Raw genomic sequence first — 17,374 nt, forward strand, 5'->3', positions numbered from 1 at the left:
CAATTTTACTTTTTCAAATATGTTTTGAATAAATCTGTATCTTCAATAAATGACATGATCAGAAGCTGCATCTCGTGTTTATTCGTGATCACCAGCGGCGACAGTGACTAGACAAACTCCCTGAGAGCAAGAGGAGGAAACCTTCAGAGGAACCAAGACTCAGAAGGGGAACCCTTCCTGCTCTGGTCGACACCAGATACCAGAACATTAACAAACTCAGCAACCAGGTCTTTTTCTACATCTTGGACTTCAAACTCTGTATTATGACGATTAAAAATACGAAGAACAAAAGCTGTTTCTGTCTGTTTCAGCACCCACACAGCATCAGTACTGAACTAGAGCGCTTGGTGTTGATGTGTTTATTAAATATGAGGCGACGGAGGATCCGCAGAGCTGAGCGTCGCTCTCTGCGTCACAGATGTGAAAGTGAAAGTAAGTTGTTGGGAGAGGCGCAGAGACGGAGACACGCAGAGGATGAACTGTCAGTGAACGCCGGTCTTCAGTGTCCTACAGGGTGAGTGACCTGCAGACGCTGATCCTCTGCACGAGCGCCGATTCTACAGCAGAGCGCTTTGTTTATCTCAGCTCGTGAGGAGCCGGCATGTCCGCTATGATGACGCAGCTCTAACGGCGCGCGCAGCCAAAACCCACACAACGTTCCGCTAATGTTACATTTAGGTTCCTCTAGGAAACCATTGCATTAAGGTTCCGGCAACGGCCTGATTTCACTGAAATTCAGCGCGGGTTCCGGAACGTTCTGGAAGCTGTAAAGCAGAACGTTCCCTTATGGGTTTAGGAGAACTGACAGGGAACTTCAGACAAAGGGTTTATTTTTCATATGCGTGAAACATTCCAACACAAAAACAATGTTTTCAAAGGTTTTCTGTACGATTTCATATAATAGAGGTGTGTACAGACAGAGAGAGAGATAAGGGTGGGGGGGGATTTCCACCTTTCCACGCCCAGATCATCTCCATTAGGTTCTCCGTTTAGTTCGTCAGTTCAGTAAAATCTGAGTTTGAACTGATTTTCTTACCTGAATTTTCCGTTCCACCTTAAATGGAGCAACAACATTGTGGTACCTATACAGTCGCCAGGATGCAACACCTGCACCATCTAAGGTGTAACGGAAAATGCCAATAGGCAGCCAACCTCAGCCTGGTGAGCTCTAATCTACTGATTTACCCTCCACGCTACAGAGCATGCGCAGAGCATTAGTACAGCACAGTGACTCAGTGTTTCAGAGCTTTTAGTGTGTTTTACTGTATTATTGTGTTAATTAAGTAGATATTCGACATAATATCACTATTTAACCCCTGATAAAGAGAACTGGGCTGTCACAATATAATTAATCGAATTTATGTAATAATAATTATATATATATATATATATATATATATATATATATATATATACCCATATATTTGCCCATGTATAGTTCTGTTTGTTGGCTTCGTTTGAATCTCTGTGTTCATTGTATTCTGGTCTGTCATGTCTGAACCCCGTTTTCTCCGTGTTGGCTCTTTGACCCTGGACCGTTTTGACTATGACCCTGGATTTACCCATAATAAATCTCGCTTATCTCAGCACATGCGTCCGCCTCCTCAATCCCCGTTATATATATATATATAAATGGTATCATTTAATGCTGCTTACCATTTCTGATCCAGAGACTTACGGTATCATCCCTGTAGTTTTAACGCCGGTAGCGTTTTCTGATAAGAATAATTTTATTATCAAAACATCTACAGTTTTATGTCGTGGGTATCTATTAACACACTACAGTAGGACATTTCCATAAGGTAACATACTTTGTCAGATCACGGGGTGCTGTGAAGATGAGCTGCTAAAAATGAGCTTTAAAATTTCAATTAAAATTCTTTTGTCTTTTCAATCGTTCCAACTGGCACTCTGCGTTTCACGGTGTTCAGCCATTTCTGGTGAGTGTTTGTGTTTTCATTTATAAAAATTCATACCTGCTTGTTAAGCAGTGTGTAAACATGTGTCAAGTGTATCATGGTGTTTATAGCTTGTTTTAATTGTGATTCCCTGCTGCCTCCCTTTCAACTTAATGCTGGTTAACTAGCTAGCATTAGCTAGCTAGCTAGCTTAGTCTAGTTGATTAATGAAGAAGGTCACAAATGGCTTAGAGTCATGGAGAATGGGTTAGTGTTTTAGTTGGATAATCATCAGTTGGTGTTCTCGAGTGTGTTGACGTACTATTTTCACCTGTCACTTTCACCTTCCACCCCACGACCCAGATATAAAAATAAGTTCTGGAGCATATTTGTAACAAATTAGTTTTATTATAAATATTTGTGCTGAATTATCCTTTTTAATTTCATCTTTGGGGGACATCTTCTGCACCAAGGACAGCATTCAAATTAGTCATAACTGAGTAGTGGGACATCTTCAGCACCAAGGACAGCGCTCAATGTAGTTTTGCTTTAATGAGAGAATGAATGAACTTTATTGTCATTGCACATTGTACTCGTACACTTGCAGAACATAGTACAAAATAAAATGAGATAAAATAATTTAAACACTATACAAATTTACACTCAACAAAACATGGACAAAAAGCGCACATGACCCATCGAAGTTTGAATTTTTCAGTTATAAATTGCACTGGCCCATTTGAAATGAATTGTTAATTTGCATAGTTTGACATTGCCCCAGTCTGGAATTGCACCAAAACCTGATCAGTCACATGTTTGTATTAATCAGATCAGTCACATATTTGTGTTCAACAGAGCTGTGGCCCTGTTGTAAAACTGTCTTTTAGTCTGTTTGTCCTTGTTTTCATTTGTCTGTAACATCTGGCAGACGGCATCAGTTCAAACATTCGGTACCCTGGGAGTGTGCTGTCTTTTTTCATCCTGTCTGCCCTTCTGACACAGCGGTTGCTGTAGAGTTCCTTAAGGGATGGTAGGGGATGTCCTATGATTTTTGGGCGGTGTTGATGACCCTTTGTAAGTCCTTTTTGTGCGCCATATTGCAACTGGAGAACCCCACAGAGATACAAGTCAGCACAATCTCCACGGAGCAGTGGTAGAAAACAGTCAGCAGTTCCTTCTTAAGATTGAGGCTCCTGAGGATCCTTAGGAATTGGAGACATTGCTGTGCCCTTTTCACGACCACTGAGGTGTTGGAACTCCATTAAAGGTCTGCGTCCAAATGCACCCCCAGGAACTTGAAACTGGGTACCCTCTCCAGACACTCCCCATTTATCCAGATTGTCTGCAAATCGGACTTCCTCCTGCTGAAGTCTACAGTAACTTCTTTCATTTTAGAGGTGTTGATGACTAAGTTGTTGTCTGAACTCCAATCCACCAGCCTTTGGACCTCCTCCTGGTACGCTGTTTCGTTACCATCAGATATAAGTCCAATTAGGCTGGTGTGATCCACGAACTTAACTGTAACGTTGTCTGGATGGCTACTAACACAGTCGTACATGTACAGGGTATAGAGTAGTGGACTCAGCATGCAGCCCTGGGGATCCAGTGTTGAGTCTGAGAGCTGTGGAGAGATTTGGACCAACTCTAACTCTCTGTACGCGATCTGAGAGGAAGTCTCTAATCCAGCAGCAGATGTTTTCTGAAAGACCAATGTCCAATAACTTAACTGTCAGTTTTTCTGGGTGTATGGTACTGAAAGCAGAGCTAAAGTCAAATCAAATCTAATCAAATCAAATTTATTTGTAGCGCTTTTTACAACGGATGTTGTCACAAAGTAGCTTTACAGAATTTCAGAAAAGAAAAAGTTTCAAGAGGACTGTAAGAATGTACAGAAACCCCCCGGTGGGCAAGCCAGGGGCAACAGTGGCAAGGAAAAACTCCCTCAGAACTGAGGAAGAAACCTTGGGAGGAACCAGGCTCACCAGGGGGGACCCATCCTCCTCTGGTCAAACTACCTACAAGTGATTATATTACTAATATTAACAGCAGTAATATTGGTATTAGGAATAACTAGGAGTCTATGAGAACATCAGTGTAGGGTGGGCAGCTCATCCAAGGTAGGTGGTGGTAGCTGGGGCATGGGCAGCTGGTCTGAAGTGGGTAGCAGGAGGGCTCGGCAGTCAGTCGTCCTTCAGTGTCCGGCCGGATATATGGGTGATTGTATACTCGGAAAAAAAGCAGGTAAATGGGATTAGTTTTGTTCTATCCGTTTGTACATAAACAGGGAATGTAAACATTTACAGAGTGTGGCTAACGACTCCGGCAGATCTGACTATGACAGCTTAACTAAAAGGAGAGAACCAGAAGGACACACAGACACGGCAGCACTCTGAGACAGTTCGGCATCCCTCCGCTCCACCGTCCACAGACCTGAGTGACCGCGTGCGAGCAGCGGGACGACAGCACCACCAGGACGACTGTCCTAGCGATGCTGCCAATGTGTTGATCGAATGATAAATCTGGATTTATTATAACGCCAAGATTTTTTGCTGCTGATCCAGGTGTGGCTGGAAAGTCGGCGAGATTTGAGATTAAATCTGGTGATTTACTTCTTGCTAGTTTTGGACCCAGAAGGAGAACCTCTGTTTTGTTACTGTTTAATAGGAGGAAGTTGCGTGACATCCAGCCTTTCACGTCTTTTACACAGTCCTCCATTTTCTTTAACACTAGAACTACCAGACCTCTGGCATTTGGCAGTTATACCTTTAACTCCCAAAGAACTGCCAAATGGCAGGTGTGAAAAGCCCGTCTTGCCTCCAATGTTATGTAAATGAGGCCATTACATTTGCAAGAAGTAACTAAGGACACTCTCCTACACTCTACACCCTTCTCGGCAACAAGTTGGTGGAGCTCCCCCACCCCCCCCCAAAAAATGTCAACATTACCAGAAATTTAGATTCAACTTAGCTTTATTGGTATATGTACAGTAAAGAAATGTGTTGCTTTGTTTCCCTGTACAATGAAATAGTAATAAAAATAAGTAATACAAAGATAAAATAAGCATGCAACAATATTACAACAAAAGTATTCGTAAATAGAACTAAATGTAAACTATACAGAAATATAAACTATGCTAATAATCCTATGCACATACAGTCATTGTGCAGTAGTGCGCTACATTACAAATAACCTGTATTGGTCATCAGGTTTGGCTGATATGTACAGTTGAGTATCGTCTGCATAACAATGAAAGTTTACGCCATGGTTACTTATAACTGTGCCTAACGGTAACATGTATAGTGTAAATAGTAATGGTCCTAATATAGACCCCTGCGGAACTCCAAATCTCACTTTTGAGTAATTGGAAGAGAAATTGTTTACCCTAACAAACTGATAACGTTCTGATAGGTAAGATCTGAGCTTTTGTGATATGAGTTCTGTTGGCTGCTTATTGCGTTATGCAGCTCGCCCAGAGCCCAGTTAGCATTAGCATTGTGTGGTATATGTGGCTATTACCCTGACAACACTGAAAGCGAGTTAAATAGACAGGTCTGCATTTGATGGTTACATATTACAAATTTGGGGAACAGTGGTTGTTTACCATTTTTACAAACGCTGTTGTTTGGGTAAATGCATAGACCTGAATCATGTAGCATGCCGAATCTGTTATGGTTGGCTGCAGCCAGGTCTCTGTAATAAATAACTGCAGTTACAAAGACATTTGTTATCCGCAAATTGTAGCCTCATTTCATCAGTTTTGTTCATTATGTATCTGGCATTTGTGAGGAAAATGCTGGGAAGCGGTAGTTTAAACGGTTGCCTCTTTAGCCACGTTAGCGTGCCGGCCCTGCAGCCTCGCTTTTGATTCCTTTGTCTATGTTTCCTCTTGGGCTTTTCGCTGGGAAAACAATCAATGGAGACTCCAGAGTGCTGGGTGTGCTCATAACACACTGTGTGATCTTCAGCACCAAGAACAGCACTCAAATTAGTCATAACAGACTAGAGAGACATCTTCACATTTCTCATAACAGAGTAGGGGGGCATCTTCACACTTGTCATAACAGAGTAGGGGGGCATCTTCACACTTGTCATAACAGAGTAGGGGGACGTCTTCAAACCAGTCATAACAGAGTAGGGGGACGTCTTCAAACTAGTCATAACAGAGTAGGGGAACATCTCCACACTAGTCATAACAGAGTAGGGGGACATCACACTAGTCATAACAGAGTAGGGGGACATCTCCACACTAGTCATAACAGAGTAGGGGAACATCTCCACACTAGTCATAGCAGAGTAGGGGAACATCTCCAAACTAGTCATAACAGAGTAGGGGGACATCTCCACACTAGTCATAACAGAGTAGGGGGACATCTCCACACTAGTCACAGCAGAGTAGGGGAACGTCTTCAAAGTAGTCATAACATTCTAGGGGGGCATCTTCACACTTTTCATAACAGAGTAGGGGGATATCTTCACACCTGTCATAACAGTAGAGGGACATCTTCACACTTGTCATAACAGAGTAGTGGAACATCTCCACACTAGTCATAACAGAGTAGGGGGACATCTCCACACTAGTCATAACAGAGTAGGGGGACATCTCCACACTAGTCATAACAGAGTAGGGGGACATCTCCACACTAGTCACAGCAGAGTAGGGGAACGTCTTCAAAGTAGTCATAACATTCTAGGGGGGCATCTTCACACTTTTCATAACAGAGTAGGGGGATATCTTCACACTTGTCATAACAGTAGAGGGACATCTTCACACTTGTCATAACAGAGTAGAGGGACATCTCCACACTAGTCATACCAGAGTAGGGGAACATCTCCAAACTAGTCATAACAGAGTAGGGGGACATCTCCACACTTGTCATAACAGAGTAGGGGGACATCTTCAAACTAGTCATAACAGAGTAGGGGGACATCTTCACACTTGTCATAACAGAGTAGGGGGACATCTTCAAAATAGTCATAACAGAGTAGGGGGATATCTCCACACTAGTCATACCAGAGTAGGGGGACATAATTGCTAATTTTCCTTTGGGATCAATAAAGTATCTATCTATCTATCTATCTATCTATCTATCTATCTATCTATCTATCTATCTATCTATCTATCTAACAGAGTAGGGGGACATCTCTACACTAGTCATAAAAGAGTAGGGGGACATCTTCAAACTAGTCATAACATAGTAGGGGGACATCTTCAAACTCGTCATAATGGCGACATCTTTATACTTATCATAACAGAGTAGGGGACGTATTCAAACTAGTCATAACAGAGTAGGGGACCTTCAGCACCAAGGACAGTGCTCAGACTAGTTTTGCCGGTGTCTTCTCTTGTCAGGCGGTGAATTACTATACCAAATTTGCATTTATTAAACCTACTTCATGCTTTATTTGTATGTGGCTTGCCTAGTGAGTGGCTGCAATGTGTGATGCGCTACACAGTGAAAAAAAGAAAATTAAACAATGATAAAACAGTCTATGGTAGGGTCATTCAGTAAGTAATGTAGTCATGCATTTATACATTAGTTTAATGTTGAGTTATTAGAGATATCAGAATTCTTCCGTTGGTTAAATAATGTCTAATGCTTGTTTTATAATGAGGATATTGTTGGTCGGTGGAAGGAGCACTTTGAGGAACTCCTTAATCCGGGAGACATGCCTCCATCACAGGAGTCAGGGCCAGAGGCTTCTGGTGGGTCAAGTTCCATTTTCCTGGTGGAGGACACTGAGGTAGTTGGCAAACTGCTCAGTGGCAAGGCACTGGGGGTGGATGAAATTCGTCTGGAGATGCTTAAGGCTGTCGTGGCTAACATGCCTCTGCAGTATTGCATGGACCTCGGGAACAGTACCCTTGGACTTGCAGACCAGGGTGGTGGTCCCTATTTTTAATAAACGGGGACCGGAGGGTATGTGCCAACTATTATGAGCCATAATGCAAAGCTCTCTGTTTACCGGTCGGTCTACATCCCAACCCTCACCTATGGTCATGAGCTGGGGGTAATGACCGAAAGAACAAGATCGCGAATACAAGAGGCAGAAATGAGCTTCCTTCATAGGGTGGCAGCTACACTCTATTGATAGGGTGAGGAGTTCAGCCATCTCGGAGGAGCTCAGAGTAGAGCTGCTACTCCTGCACATTGAGAGGAACCAGCTGAGGTGGTTCAGGAATCTGATCCGGATGCCCCCTGGATGACTCCCGGTTAATACCATGGTTAGTTGAACTGGATGTTTTGTAGTTGATATAATAATAAAACAAGCAGTACAAGGGGTCTCCTGGATGTGGGGCAGAGAACCACTGATGTAACATACATTCATCACTGTTAGGGTATCAATTTTGTTCATCCTCCAGTCCATCTGTTAAACATTTGCTCATAATTCGAAGCATTTTTCCTAATCTGAGAAAAAGAAGTGTAATGTTAATGTTATTAATGATGTGAATATGCAGACATGACAAACAACACAGACTTCTTCTATACCCTTTTACTACAGAAACCTAATTTTATAAAGGGGAAGGTTTAAGTACATAAATAAAATTAAGCTATAAACACAACACACACTAACACACCACAACTACGTCAGTGTTACTGCAGAGCTGAGAATGACCCACCATCAAAATAGTACCTGCTCTGTGAGGGTCCTTGGGGGTCCTGACCACTGAAGAACAGGGTAACAGAGTATCAGAGAAACAGATGGACTACAGTCTGTAACTGTAGAACTATAGAGTGCAGCTATACGGTCAGTGGAGCTGATAAAGTGGACAGTGAGCGCAGAAACGAAGAGGTGGTCAGAACATTATGACTCATCGATACTTCTGGAGTTCTCTAACTGTAGCATCATACTGAAATTCAACAATAACTTTTTCTTCTTTATTAGAGGTAGTTACTTCAATGAATCTTTTACAGATCCAAATTCCTTCAAAAGTAATTTTAAAGCAATAAAAAAGGTGCATTAGAAATGATTAACAAGTGTGTATACACAACAGTGGCTATCAATCTAAAGAGGGTCTAGAAAGAGCTTTAGAAAACTTCGTACAACACAAAAATAACCAAAACATAAAAAGGTACATGAGGAATGAAAGTGGTGCAGATGTTGAACTTTTATTTTCATTTTATTGTCAGAACATCTGATGTTGTTTAGATGTAGGTGATTTCTTATTTATTGATCTTTGTGTCTTTTTAGGATTCCTGTTGATATAGTTGAGCGATGCAGTCCTGTAGCTCTGCTCACTGTGTCCTGATCTTACTGATCTTCACATTCACTGCTGGTAAGTTCTGGCTGATTCCAGTTAGTTTAGTTCTGAAAAGCTCACTTTGGGTCAATGGCTGTGTTTACATGCAAAGCTTTTTGCCAATCTAATTGAATACAATCTGATTACAGATTCAGAATGAGGTGTTTATTCTCACTCTATTCAACAATTTGATGGAAAATCTTCGTTTACATGCTCACTACAAGTAATCCGATGCAAAATGACACACATGCGTGAAGTAGCGCTTAGAGTACACGTTACCATGACAGCGAACATCACGTGAGGTCCAGTCAGCGAGTTTGCAGTTGGCGCGCTTGTGGTTTTAATTGCTTTAAACTGATGTCAAACGTCCTTCACATGTCCTTATTAAAGAAGGCCGAGAGGAAGACGTCGTATTCTGAGACACATAAGCTGGACGTCCGTCCCACCGCCGTCTTTTAAAGATCAGAGCATGAACTTCGTCTCCTCTGACGACCACTTTCTGCTCCGCCATGTTGAACGGTATAAACTCTCACTATGACGCGACGCTCATGCAGGTCAGACTTAAACTTTCCGATAGGGAATGTAATCGGATACAGGCGTTTCCACGGATAATATTCTGTTCAATGGATTATTTAGAGGTTTATCCACCTCGTTCAATCAGATAGAAATTGTATTACGAATGGCTTCAAGCGCACTAGACTATTCCGATTGAGGTGTTTACATGGATGTAATATTATGTAATAATATGATATTCTATTCCGATTATTAATGGATTATTAAGATGCATGTAAACTTGGCTAATGACAGGTTTAGAATTTGATGTTGTCCTGCAGTCACTCTTTTGTCCAGGATCTGAACACATAGGCTGTAGCTCAAATATTATTTTATAGAGGTTATCTTCTGAAGAGTAGGTCAGATGAGGATCCATAACCCATATCACACAACCTGAAAAGCTACCTACTAATGCTCTATAGTTCTCATGTTGGACTCCTCAGAGTTTTCTCTCTAATGGCCCCTCCATCTTCTAGGCTTTCATTAATGAGACTTTGTGAGCCATGATTGGTCAATTCATTGTCTCTTACATCAACAATATTTTGTAGGGCTTGGCTCTGACCAAAACGTCATCAACCAATCACAGACTATCTGTCCATTCAGACTCACCTGATCAGTGATTCTATCCCACTTTTTTCATCAAAGTCTTTAACTCTGGTTTTTACCACAAGCATCTGCTTCACACCATTAAACTATTACATTTATATATTATAAATCAGTCTTTTCTACAAACGGTAACAATAATTATCCAATAATCTAACTTAACCATTTCTTAAACTGTTACTAACCCAATTCTTGACTCTCCTTTTCTTATTCTCTTTTTCAGTGTATGTGTCAGCTGTTCCCCCAGTGAAGGTGAAGCTTAATGAGACGGCTACTCTGCCCTGCTATGAGAGCTGTGCTGGTGTCGTCAGATGGACTGTATCCCATAAACCCAGAGATGTTCTAGCTGAGTGTGATCAGACTTCATGTAGATCAGTGAAGGAGGGATATCAGATGATCCATGATCAGTACCTGAAGGGGAATCTCTCTCTCATCATCACTAATGCTGACCTCAGTAAGAGCAGTACATACACGTGTGAGTGCGGCAAATCAGAGATCTGTGATGTGTACCTTCAGGTTGAGGGTAGGTGTTTCTGTTTTCTTCACTGACTGTTATTAACAGAACTTCAGTGATTTAGATGCAGTGCTATATTTATAATCTAATAAAGTTCTTGTTTGCTGTTTTTTCTCTCTCACTGTTTCTGAATTTTGGATCCAGAGAAAGGAACTGAAAACAGCAGAAACAGTGAGGGAATGTCCCATGGTAAGATCTGTTCCTTAAAGAATGACTAACAGGGCCACTTCTAGCCTTTTGGGGGCTCTAAGTAGGATTTTTTTGTGGGGTCTCATCTTGCTAACTGATGCACTGTAAAATGATTACAGCAGCAGTATTTCTGATTGCTGAATGCTAGTTTTGGTTCTAATAGGTCAGAACTTAAACTACAGCTAACATTTTTGGTCCAGTATTTCTCGGTTTGTAAAGCTTTTCACAGCACATCTTATTTCCTGAACTGTACACTCTTGGTTTCTAGCTGATTCTACTTCATTTAGTTGTTCCAAAAACTCACTTAGGATCAACATCATGTAGGGACTCTGATGTTCAGATAAATTTATTCATTGATTCTAAAACACGAAGGAAATTAAATTATGTAGCAGTAATGTAGCAGCAATAATAATTCAAGACAACAACACACAAAACACCATCAAAATAAAATACATGAATATAAAAATCTATGTATAAGTGTAAAGTAAGTGGTGTGAACAGGAATGAGACCATGAGAATCTAAATGTAAACCAAGTGGCCAAGAGGGCAAACTGCAGCAGCACCTTGATTTTGAAGCAATACTGATAATAGCAGCAGACTGTAGCAGTCTTAAGGCATGTTGGCACAATCTTCTGGGAAAATGGGATGTTAAAGATGTCAGTAAGCACCTCTGAGAGCTGGTATGCGCAGTCCCTAAGGATTTTGTCCAGGTCTGCAACCCTGCGGTGGATGAGTTTCTGCAGAGACCTCCTCACATCAACTGCAGGCACTCTGAGGGCGAGCTCACCTGGTGGGCCATGAGCCAGGAGAGGTGTTGAGATCCTCAATATGAGCATAAAAAGTGTTAAGGGCATCAGGAAAAGGCTTAGCTAGCAGACCGACCTGCTTGCCCCTCTTCTGCCTTCATGCACACCATGGCCTTTTGCCTTTGAGCTGGTGTAGTCTGCTTTGACACTCTGCATTCTGCTGAGTGCCATATGGGCTCAAAAAGATGAGCCAAAATTAATGACTCACAATTTAATCACGATGGATGAAAATATTATCAGGGATGCATCAGGATTTATAGACCGTATAGACCAGTTTCCCAAACCCAGTTTAATCCTAGACTAGACTGAAAAGAAAGTCCCATTGGTCCTTTTCCATTCATACTGGAATTTATCCCATCTTCAGTGTTAAGCTGGCTGAGCCGGAGAATCTGAACACAAAGCACCACCTTGTTTAATTATTTCTGCTTCCAGTTTTACAATATTAATGATCAGTGATTAATATTGATATTGCAGAATATTTGTTATTATTTAAGATTGGGGGTATTAAGCTGTAGGAGGCTGTAGATGGCAGGAATGTTTTAGATGTTAATTTTAACTTGTTACTAAACTAGTTCTTAACTTTCCTTTTCTTATTCTCTTTGTGTTTCTGCCTAAATCACATTCTTCAGTGAAGGTGAAGCTTCATGACTCTGCTACTCTGCGCTGCTCTGAGAGATGTTCTGGTTTAGCGAGATGGACTGTGTTCCATAAACCCAGAGATGCTCTGGCTGAGTGTGATCAGACTTCATGTAGATCAGTGAAGGAGGGATATCAGATGATCCATGATCAGTACCTGAAGGGAGATCTCTCTCTCACCATCACTGACACCGATTTCAGCAAGAGAACCTCATACACGTGTGACTGTGATGGTAAAGATCTCTGTGACGTGGCCCTGAAGATTGAAAGTAAGTGTCCGTCTGTTTCCTTCACTGAGCTTTACTGCCTGAACTCCAATGATTTGAGTTCTGTGTTTAGTGTCAGACCTGCAGTCAATAAATGACATTCCTGATTGTTTTTCTCCTCAGCTGTGAATACTCTAGTTCAGATAAAGGCCGGTGAATCTCTGGTGCTGAATTTGGACATATTAGATCCGTTGGAGGTGATTTACGACTGCAGAGGAGCATCTGGAACATTCAGTGGTCAGATCTGTACAGTGGATGGACAATCACTAGAGTGTAAACCTGAATATAAACACAGAATGTCTAAACTAACATCTGATCTAGAGCTGAGAGAAATGAAGCCGTCTGATAGTGGAGTTTACACTATTCGGGACATCAAGACTAAAGAGGACATTCACGTCTATTCAGTGATTGTCCAAGGTATGAATTTACTGGGACTTCTGTATTTTATTTTATGTAGATATGCTGATGGGTATGAAAGTTGATAAAGTTTGTTTATGAAGGGTAAAAAGTCTTTAAACCTATATTATTCATACTGTATTCTGCCCTCACTTGAAAACCCTGCTTCTTCAGCAGATAGAGAACTTGTCCAAACACTCTTGAGGTTTAAAGGGATTTATTTGCTGTCACCACTCAGTGGAAGAGTGCGCCAGGAACTCAGTAAAACTAAACACAAAATGGTTCAAATGAACATACACTAGTGCAAATAGATCCTGCACAACTCAGCTGCCTTGCTCACGATGTTATGAAACTTTAGCATGATAGTATTGCGTCTGCTTACAGACGATGCTTGGATGAATGACTGCATGCAGGATGGAAGGAGATGCTCATCAGAACAGTAAGCTGTGCAATGCCATGTTCACACTGTGCTCTGCTGCCATTGAAGAAACAGGAAATTTCATGACCTTGTGGCAAGTAGTACTTGTAATTAGTAATTGTGCCACCTAGTGGCAAAAGGTAATATCAATACAATAAAAACACAATAGCAAAAAAAAAAAAAAAGCCAGAACACACTGGTTTAAACATCGGGTTTTACTCCCATTGCTGCTATTCAGCGTTGTTCTTGTGTGTGTGTGTGTGTGTGTGTGTGTGTGTGTGTGTGTCTTTAGATAATATCATATGTTATATTGATGTTCATATTTGTATGCTTATTTGTACAGTGTGTTATGTTTCTCTTCCTTGTTCTGTATATTCTTTACCAGCATAATTCAAACATTTAAAAATAAGAACTGTAAATGCTAATAAGCCCCGGAAATAGTAACATACATTCAGTTCTGTACTGTAATACACTGTAAATAATAATGAGGAGATTAAAGCTGTGTGTGGTGTGTAGGAGCTCCACAGCAGACTGTGTGTAATAAATGATGATTAATCAGGTTTAATGTGGTCAGTGTGAGGGCAGTTCTGTACTGTAATACACTGTAAATAATAATGAGGAGATTAAAGCTGTGTGTGGTGTGTAGGAGCTCCACAGCAGACTGTGTGTAATAAATGATGATTAATCAGGTTTAATGTGGTCAGTGTGAGGGCAGTTCTGTACTGTAATACACTGTAAATAATAATGAGGAGATTAAAGCTGTGTGTGGTGTGTAGGAGCTCCACAGCAGACTGTGTGTAATAAATGATGATTAATCAGGTTTAATGTGGTCAGTGTGAGGGCAGTTCTGTACTGTAATACACTGTAAATAATAATGAGGAGATTAAAGCTGTGTGTGGTGTGTAGGAGCTCCACAGCAGACTGTGTGTAATAAATGATGATTAATCAGGTTTAATGTGGTCAGTGTGAGGGCAGTTCTGTACTGTAATACACTGTAAATAATAATGAGGAGATTAAAGCTGTGTGTGGTGTGTAGGAGCTCCACAGCAGACTGTGTGTAATAAATGATGATTAATCAGGTTTAATGTGGTCAGTGTGAGGGCAGTTCTGTACTGTAATACACTGTAAATAATAATGAGGAGATTAAAGCTGTGTGTGGTGTGTAGGAGCTCCACAGCAGACTGTGTGTAATAAATGATGATTAATCAGGTTTAATGTGGTCAGTGTGAGGGCAGTTCTGTACTGTAATACACTGTAAATAATAATGAGGAGATTAAAGCTGTGTGTGGTGTGTTGTGTAGGAGCTCCACAGCAGACTGTGTGTAATAAATGATGATTAATCAGGTTTAATGTGGTCAGTGTGAGGGCAGTTCTGTACTGTAATACACTGTAAATAATAATGAGGAGATTAAAGCTGTGTGTGGTGTGTAGGAGCTCCACAGCAGACTGTGTGTAATAAATGATGATTAATCAGGTTTAATGTGGTCAGTGTGAGGGCAGTTCTGTACTGTAATACACTGTAAATAATAATGAGGAGATTAAAGCTGTGTGTGGTGTGTAGGAGCTCCACAGCAGACTGTGTGTAATAAATGATGATTAATCAGGTTTAATGTGGTCAGTGTGAGGGCAGTTCTGTACTGTAATACACTGTAAATAATAATGAGGAGATTAAAGCTGTGTGTGGTGTGTAGGAGCTCCACAGCAGACTGTGTGTAATAAATGATGATTAATCAGGTTTAATGTGGTTAGTGTGAGGGCAGTTCTGTACTGTAATACACTGTAAATAATAATGAGGAGATTAAAGCTGTGTGTGGTGTGTAGGAGCTCCACAGCAGACTGTGTGTAATAAATGATGATTAATCAGGTTTAATGTGGTCAGTGTGAGGGCAGTTCTGTACTGTAATACACTGTAAATAATAATGAGGAGATTAAAGCTGTGTGTGGTGTGTAGGAGCTCCACAGCAGACTGTGTGTAATAAATGATGATTAATCAGGTTTAATGTGGTCAGTGTGAGGGCAGTTCTGTACTGTAATACACTGTAAATAATAATGAGGAGATTAAAGCTGTGTGTGGTGTGTAGGAGCTCCACAGCAGACTGTGTGTAATAAATGATGATTAATCAGGTTTAATGTGGTCAGTGTGAGGGCAGTTCTGTACTGTAATACACTGTAAATAATAATGAGGAGATTAAAGCTGTGTGTGGTGTGTAGGAGCTCCACAGCAGACTGTGTGTAATAAATGATGATTAATCAGGTTTAATGTGGTCAGTGTGAGGGCAGTTCTGTACTGTAATACACTGTAAATAATAATGAGGAGATTAAAGCTGTGTGTGGTGTGTAGGAGCTCCACAGCAGACTGTGTGTAATAAATGATGATTAATCAGGTTTAATGTGGTCAGTGTGAGGGCAGTTCTGTACTGTAATACACTGTAAATAATAATGAGGAGATTAAAGCTGTGTGTGGTGTGTAGGAGCTCCACAGCAGACTGTGTGTAATAAATGATGATTAATCAGGTTTAATGTGGTCAGTGTGAGGGCAGTTCTGTACTGTAATACACTGTAAATAATAATGAGGAGATTAAAGCTGTGTGTGGTGTGTAGGAGCTCCACAGCAGACTGTGTGTAATAAATGATGATTAATCAGGTTTAATGTGGTCAGTGTGAGGGCAGTTCTGTACTGTAATACACTGTAAATAATAATGAGGAGATTAAAGCTGTGTGTGGTGTGTAGGAGCTCCACAGCAGACTGTGTGTAATAAATGATGATTAATCAGGTTTAATGTGGTCAGTGTGAGGGCAGTTCTGTACTGTAATACACTGTAAATAATAATGAGGAGATTAAAGCTGTGTGTGGTGTGTAGGAGCTCCACAGCAGACTGTGTGTAATAAATGATGATTAATCAGGTTTAATGTGGTCAGTGTGAGGGCAGTTCTGTACTGTAATACACTGTAAATAATAATGAGGAGATTAAAGCTGTGTGTGGGTGTGTAGGAGCTCCACAGCAGACTGTGTGTAATAAATGATGATTAATCAGGTTTAATGTGGTCAGTGTGAGGGCAGTTCTGTACTGTAATACACTGTAAATAATAATGAGGAGATTAAAGCTGTGTGTGGTGTGTAGGAGCTCCACAGCAGACTGTGTGTAATAAATGATGATTAATCAGGTTTAATGTGGTCAGTGTGAGGGCAGTTCTGTACTGTAATACACTGTAAATAATAATGAGGAGATTAAAGCTGTGTGTGGTGTGTAGGAGCTCCACAGCAGACTGTGTGTAATAAATGATGATTAATCAGGTTTAATGTGGTCAGTGTGAGGGCAGTTCTGTACTGTAATACACTGTAAATAATAATGAGGAGATTAAAGCTGTGTGTGGTGTGTAGGAGCTCCACAGCAGACTGTGTGTAATAAATGATGATTAATCAGGTTTAATGTGGTCAGTGTGAGGGCAGTTCTGTACTGTAATACACTGTAAATAATAATGAGGAGATTAAAGCTGTGTGTGGTGTGTAGGAGCTCCACAGCAGACTGTGTGTAATAAATGATGATTAATCAGGTTTAATGTGGTCAGTGTGAGGGCAGTTCTGTACTGTAATACACTGTAAATAATAATGAGGAGATTAAAGCTGTGTGTGGTGTGTAGGAGCTCCACAGCAGACTGTGGTGTAATAAATGATGATTAATCAGGTTTAATGTGGTACAGTGTGAGGGCAGTTCTGTACTGTAATACACTGTAAATAATAATGAGGAGATTAAAGCTGTGTGTGGTGTGTAGGAGCTCCACAGCAGACTGTGTGTAATAAATGATGATTAATCAGGTTTAATGTGGTCAGTGTGAGGGCAGTTCTGTACTGTAA

General features: G+C 40.9%; 1 protein-coding gene across 1 annotated transcript in view; it reads left to right on the forward strand.

The window, feature by feature from the left end:
• Window positions 1-378: 378 nt before the first annotated feature.
• The window catches only part of LOC119261806, a 130,352-nt gene continuing 113,356 nt past the window's right edge, over window positions 379-17,374 (forward strand). The window contains exons 1-6 of the mRNA XM_037531545.1: window positions 379-514; window positions 9,090-9,174; window positions 10,517-10,816; window positions 10,952-10,996; window positions 12,432-12,707; window positions 12,828-13,121. Of these exons, the coding sequence (XP_037387442.1) occupies window positions 9,114-9,174; window positions 10,517-10,816; window positions 10,952-10,996; window positions 12,432-12,707; window positions 12,828-13,121 (976 nt within the window). The 5' untranslated portion in view covers window positions 379-514; window positions 9,090-9,113. The remainder of the gene's footprint in view (window positions 515-9,089; window positions 9,175-10,516; window positions 10,817-10,951; window positions 10,997-12,431; window positions 12,708-12,827; window positions 13,122-17,374) is intronic.

This window comes from Pygocentrus nattereri, chromosome 20 (genome assembly GCF_015220715.1).
Source record: "Pygocentrus nattereri isolate fPygNat1 chromosome 20, fPygNat1.pri, whole genome shotgun sequence".
NCBI lineage: Eukaryota > Metazoa > Chordata > Actinopteri > Characiformes > Serrasalmidae > Pygocentrus > Pygocentrus nattereri.